At 56.8% G+C, this 6,000-nt stretch overlaps 1 protein-coding gene across 1 annotated transcript in view; it reads left to right on the top strand.

The window, feature by feature from the left end:
- Positions 1–2,396: 2,396 nt before the first annotated feature.
- Positions 2,397–6,000, top strand: part of LIMD1 (LIM domain containing 1) — a 72,885-nt gene continuing 69,281 nt past the window's right edge. The window contains exon 1 of the mRNA XM_043885548.1: positions 2,397–4,532. Within this exon, the coding sequence (XP_043741483.1) occupies positions 3,134–4,532 (1,399 nt within the window). The 5' untranslated portion in view covers positions 2,397–3,133. The remainder of the gene's footprint in view (positions 4,533–6,000) is intronic.

The raw sequence follows: 6,000 nt of genomic DNA, 5'->3' as shown, positions 1-6,000 counted from the left end.
AGTTACATTGCGCTCACTTGGCAAGAGGCAGCCCTGGTTAGACCCAACTCCACACCCACATCTGTGCAACGGAACCTCAGCTGGAGGTCTCTAGTGCCCTGTGCTGGCTGGCCTCCTTGCAGTTCAGGGCCAGGATCTCGTGGGGGGGGCGGGGAGTGGAGGTGGCAGTGGGAAGCACAGGGGGAGGCTTCATGCTTCCATCATGAATTCTTCCTCAGCCCATTCACGTTTTCACTGCCCTAATCAGCCAGTTCCCTGCAGCTGCATCCCTGGGTCACTCTCAGCTAATTCTCTGTACCTCCAATCAGTTCAGTTAAGTCGTTCAGTCGTGTCCAGCTCTTTGCGACCCCATGGACTGCAGCAGGCCAGGCTTCCTTGTCCACCGACATCTCCCGGAGTCTGCTCAAATTCATGTCCATTGAGTAAATGATGCCATCCAACCATCTCATCCTCTGTCGCCCCCTTCTCCTCCTGTCCGCAATCTTTCCCAGCATCTTTTCCAACGAGCTGGTGCTTCGCATCAGGTAGCCAAAACATTAGAGCTTCAGCTTCAGCATCAGTCCTTCCAGTGAATATCCAGGGCTGATTTCCTTTAGGATTGACTGGTTTGATCTTCTTGTTGTCCAAGGGACTCTGAAGAGTCTTCTCCAACATCACAATTCAAAGGCATCAATTCTTTGGCGCTTAGCCTTCTTTGTGGTCCAACTCTCACACCTGTCCATGACTACTAGAAAAACCATCCCTTCGACTATATGAACCTTTGTCATCAAAGTGATGTCTCTGCTTTGTAATACACTGTCTAGGTTTGTCATAGCTTTTCTTCCAAGGAGCAGGCATCTTTTAATTTCATGGCTGCTGTCACCATCTGCAGTGATTTTGGAGCCCAAGAAAATAAAATCTCCCACTGTTTCCATTGTTTTCCCATCTATTTGCCATGAAGTAATGGGACTGGATGCCATGATCTTCGTTTTTTGAATGTTGAATTTTAAGCTAGCTTTTTCACTCTCCTCTTTCACCTTCATTAAGAGGCTCTTTAGTTCCTCTCCCATTTCTGCCCTTAGCATGGTGTCATCTGCATGTCTGAGGTTGTCTACCTGCCACAAAATGAACCACATTTTGGATTTACAGAGTACAAAGCACTCTCATATGTATTGCATTATTTGGTTCCTTGTCACAACGCTGGCAAATAGATTCACTAATTCACTTATTCAACCATTAAGTACTGTGACATATAGATATTGGGCATACAGATATGGTCTAATGGGGTGGAAAACCAACCAACCACCAAAAAAACCACATGTAAACAGATAAATATAAATAGTGATCAAAACTGATGAGGAAATAAAGAGGGTGCTGAAAAAGAAGGGTTCTAGAGAGTGTTATTTTGGCAGAGATGGTAAGGATGAGCCATCTTGAAGTTTAGAGGCCAGCTCTGGGCAGACACCAGGAAGCTCCTGCAACTAGTGGCAGGGAAGACTCCCCAACCAAACCTGCCCCGGGGTGGCAGACCCTGCCAGGGCAGGAAGGCCGCTGTGGGGTCGGTTTCAATCCAAGTCCCTGGTAAGCACTGAGGGTTTAACCAGGGAAGTGACCGGTCTGGTATCGGCTTTAGGATCACGATGTCTGCTCTCTGGGAAATGAAACCTCTCCAGGGTCACCTCGGAGGTGGTGCAGGGAGTGGTGGGCCTTGCTAGGGTGCCCCGGAGTCAGGCCTGGCGGCTCCTTGCGCGGATCTACTTTCGGGGGTCAGAAATCCTCTCTTGAATAATGAGTCAGCAGGGCATGAGATTTTATGGCCGAACAGAGGGACTTGGGACGCTCGCTCTGGGCAACAACGTGCCTTTTAACACCCTTTCAGAGGAACTGGGCACCCATCCACGCTTTGCTAGTCATGATGGCATCTTGGACACTTCTCCCTCGGTGCCTCAGTCTCCCTACCTGTCCAAGAGGACTTGGGCCAGCCCCCAGGTGACTCCGTGAGTCGCCAATCCTGCACCTTGTGTAGGAGCGAGGGCACGGCCGGGGCCAAGCCGGCACGAGGGGTTGACTTTCCACTCGGGAAACTGAGGCACAGTGGGGCGAGGAGCGCGCGACCTTGGGACTCCCGCAAAGTTCAAGCTGCACGTCTCCGGTCCACGCAAGCCGTCCACGTCGCCTGCCAGGGATCCCCGCGGAGTGGCCTCCGCCCCGCTCTGCCCAAGGACCGGAGCCCGGTAGCACTTCTCCGGGGGGCGGCCCGGCGCTCGAGGGCTGGAAAAGGCGCGCGAGACACACCTCCAGGTTCCCCAGCCGCGTCGGGCTCGGGCCTGCCCCTGGGCGCCCGCAGCCGCGCGCGCCGACCCCGCCCCTCTCCCGCGCCCCCGCCCCTCGGCCGCCGCCTCCGCCTCCGCCTCCTCGCAGGCCCGCGACGTGCCCGGCCGGCGACCGAGCGGCGGGGACGGCGTCCGGCGCACTCACTTCCGCGTCCCGCCGCCCTCCGGCTCGCGCGCGCCCAGCCACCGCCGCCATCGGACAATAGACCGCCCGCCCGGCTGCCGTGAACTTCCCGCCGGGGCCCGGCCGGCCCGTGTGCCCCGGATCCCGATCCCCGATCCGTCCCCGCGCCGGCCACGATCGCAACTCCGCGCCACCAGGGGAAGCCGCGGAGGACCGAGCGCCCGGTACGTGCTCGCGCCTTCCGCCGCCGCGCCTTCGCTCCGGCCCGGCCGGTCCGGGGCCCTCTGCGCTCGGCTCTCTGAGCAACTTTCCCTCCTGTCCGGCGGCTGCTGCCTTCTTGTGGGTGTCTTGAGTTTGGTTGCTTAAGGAGGATGTGATTTTTTTTTTTCTTCCGTATTTCTTTTCCGTTTTATGATTTGAAACGGAGAAAAGAACTCACAGCCAGCTCGGACAGCCAAGAGCCGCCAGCCGCCCCCACGCGGACACCTCCGAGGGGAAGGGGAATTGGAAGCAAATTGGGCCCAAGTGACTTTGAGGCCTCAGCATCCTCTGGACTCTAAGGCCCAGGGTCATGACTCTCATGGTGGGCAGGTGGAAGGCTGTACCTGTCCTGGGCTGGACTTGAGTGTCCGCCGTCTGCCAGGAACCCCGCCGCCCCACCTCCACGCACTCAACTAGGTTAGGCCGGGTCAGCAACATGGATAAGTACGACGACCTGGGCCTGGAGGCCAGTAAGTTCATTGAGGACCTGAACATGTACGAGGCCTCCAAAGATGGACTCTTCCGAGTGGACAAGGGTGCAGGCAACAACCCGGAGTTTGAGGAAACCCGCAGGGTGTTTGCTACCAAGATGGCCAAAATCCACCTCCAGCAGCAGCAGCAGCAGCTCCTGCAGGAGGAGACCCTGCCCAGGGGGAGCCGGGGTCCCGTTAACGGCGGGGGACGCCTGGGCCCACCCGCCCACCGGGAAGCTGGTGGGGGCAGCAGGCTGGCCGCGGACGGCGCTGCCAAGCCCCCTCTCGCTGCCCCGACCGTGGCCCCTGGGACGACCACCACCGCGGCGCCTGGGCAGCCCTCGTACCCACCCCAGGAGCAGAGGGCCAAGCTGTACGTCCGGGGTTCGAGGCAAGGCAGCCAAGACTGTGGGTCCAAGGAGAGCATGACGAGTTCTGAGATGTGTGCTTTCCATCGGCCGGGCCCCTGTGAGGATCCCTCCTGCCTCACCCACGGAGACTATTACGACAACCTGTCCTTGGCAGGCCCCAAGTGGGCCGACGACCCGGGAGTGTCCCCTGGCATCAGGCTGGGTGTAGGAAGTGGGTGGTCTGGGACCCCAGGGAGCGACCCACTGCTGTCTAAGCCCTCCAGGGAGCCTCACCTGTACCACCAGCAGCTCTCCCCGGGCTCGGGCAGGTCTTTGCAGAGTGGCCAGGACTGTGGGCTTGGAGGAGGCAACAGCGAGAAGCCAGCGGGCGTCTGGACCACCGCCTCCTCCCAGCGAGTGAGCCCTGGCCTCCCTTCCCCGGGCCCAGAGAATGGGGCCCTCCCGAGGTCTGCTCAGCCCAGGACCCCTTCTTTCTCAGCGCCCCTGGCCCTGAACCGGCCCAGTCAAGGGTCTCTTCCCAGAACAAACTCAGGGGTAGGGAGTGAGGTTTCAGGCACGATGCCCAAACCCACTGCGGACCCTCAACCCTGGTTCCAAGATGGGCCCAAATCTTACCTTTCTAGCTCTGCCCCTTCATCCTCGCCAGCCAGCATGGACCATATGCAGGCGGGTGCCGTCCCTGGGCTGGGTCCCAAGCCTGGCTGTACAGATTCTGGCGTTGGTCCCAAGCTCAGCCCCAACAGCCTTGTCCATCCAGTGATGTCCACCCTGCCTGAGTTATCTTGTAAAGAAGGTGCCTCCGGCTGGGCCTCTGATGGTAGCCTGGGGCCTGTGCTCCCAGAGACGCCGAGTTCTCCCAGAGTGAGGCTACCCTGCCAGACACTCATCCCGGGCCCTGAGCTTGGACCCACGGCCGCCGAATTAAAGTTAGAAGCCCTCACCCAGCGTCTGGAGCGGGAGATGGATGCTCACCCCAAGGCTGATTACTTTGGTGAGTGTTGAGAGGCTGGCGTGGTGGTCCACAGCGGGTGATGGGGTCCCTGCATTTGGGCATTAGGGGGAAGCGTCCCCCCTCCCCCATCCCCCACCAGGGATGCTGTCACTCTCCTTGAGTGGGCTGTCTTTTTTTTTTTTTTAATTTCCTCTTTCAGCTGCTGCTTCTGAAACTTGAAAAGAGACTTGAGATCATCACTAGGCAGAAAGCGGATCTTGCCGCCGGTGGTTACCCATGTGCAAAGGGCGGGATTGCTCGTGACTGCTCCCCCCAGAAAGGGAAATCTGTGACTTTGGATTTCAAGGGCTTCAGGAGTGACTTAGAACCTGTCGCAGTGACTGGCTCAGGCGGGACCTGAACGGGCTTCTTAAAAGGTCTCTGTACCCCTGAGGGTTCGTTCCATCAGTTGTTGGCTGTGCCGGGGAGTCTGGCTATTAGAGGACTAGGGGTTGGACCCGGCTCTCTGCGGCTCCCTGCGTGCACGTGTGTCTGCCTGCCTGTCCTGCGTTCAGCGGAGGGAGGTGAAACTCTGACCTGGAAGGCTTTGTTCTAGAGCAGTTGTTCTCAAAGTGTAGTCTGAACCTGCAGCGTCCTTTTGCCTGGGAACTAGTTAAAAATGCAAATTATTAGGCCCCACCCCAGACCTACTGCATCAGAAACTCTGGCGTGGGGCCCAGCAATTGGCATTTTTCACAAAGCCAGCCCCGGACCTGACATTCTGGGAAATTGGAGACCCATGCATTAGGTGCCTTCCAACTCAGCACCCCCACCCTGACTCCTAGCTGGCAGCCAGGTTACACCCACAGTCGTGGCTCCTAAGAGAACAGAAGATGCTCCTTGATGGTTGTACTCCCTCTTGTAGGTTTTGTTTTATTCGCTTTTTAAAGCCACAAACTCTTGGAGATTGCTGGCTTCAGCTTTTTTTTTTTTCCTCCATGCGGAGTTTGGAGGCAGCAGAAAAGCAGAGATACCACCCTGTTGAGTAATGATGTAGCCGTCTCACAGAAGAGCTAACTAGAAAGACAGCCTGTTGTTAGAAGAGCCTGAGTTTTATTTATTTTTTTAAATTACTTTTGATTGGATTATAGGTGCTTTACAATGTTCTGTTAGTTTCTGCCGTTCAGCAAAGAGAATCAGCTATAAATATACCTCTTGCTTGGATTGCCTTCCCATTTAGACCGCCACACAGCATGGAGTAGAGTTTTCTGAGCTGTACGACAGTTTCTCATTTTATTTGATGCATGGTATCAATATTTTATGTTAGTTTTTCATTTTTAGAACTGTGCGTAATTGAGGTCACCATTTCCCCTTGTGAAGCCTGTTGGTGGGGGGCAGGGAAGGCCCTGCATAGGCAGGGTGACTGGCTTGCTGCTGTCCGTCTACCCCATCCTGCGTGAATGAATGATTCTGTCCCAAGGTGCTTGGAGGGACAGGTCCAAGGCCGGGCACTGTGTTCTTGCTTCTC

The sequence above is a fragment of the Cervus elaphus genome, chromosome 24, assembly GCF_910594005.1.
Source record: "Cervus elaphus chromosome 24, mCerEla1.1, whole genome shotgun sequence".
Classification (NCBI taxonomy): Eukaryota; Metazoa; Chordata; class Mammalia; order Artiodactyla; family Cervidae; genus Cervus; species Cervus elaphus.
This window is presented reverse-complemented; position numbering and strand designations above follow the sequence as displayed.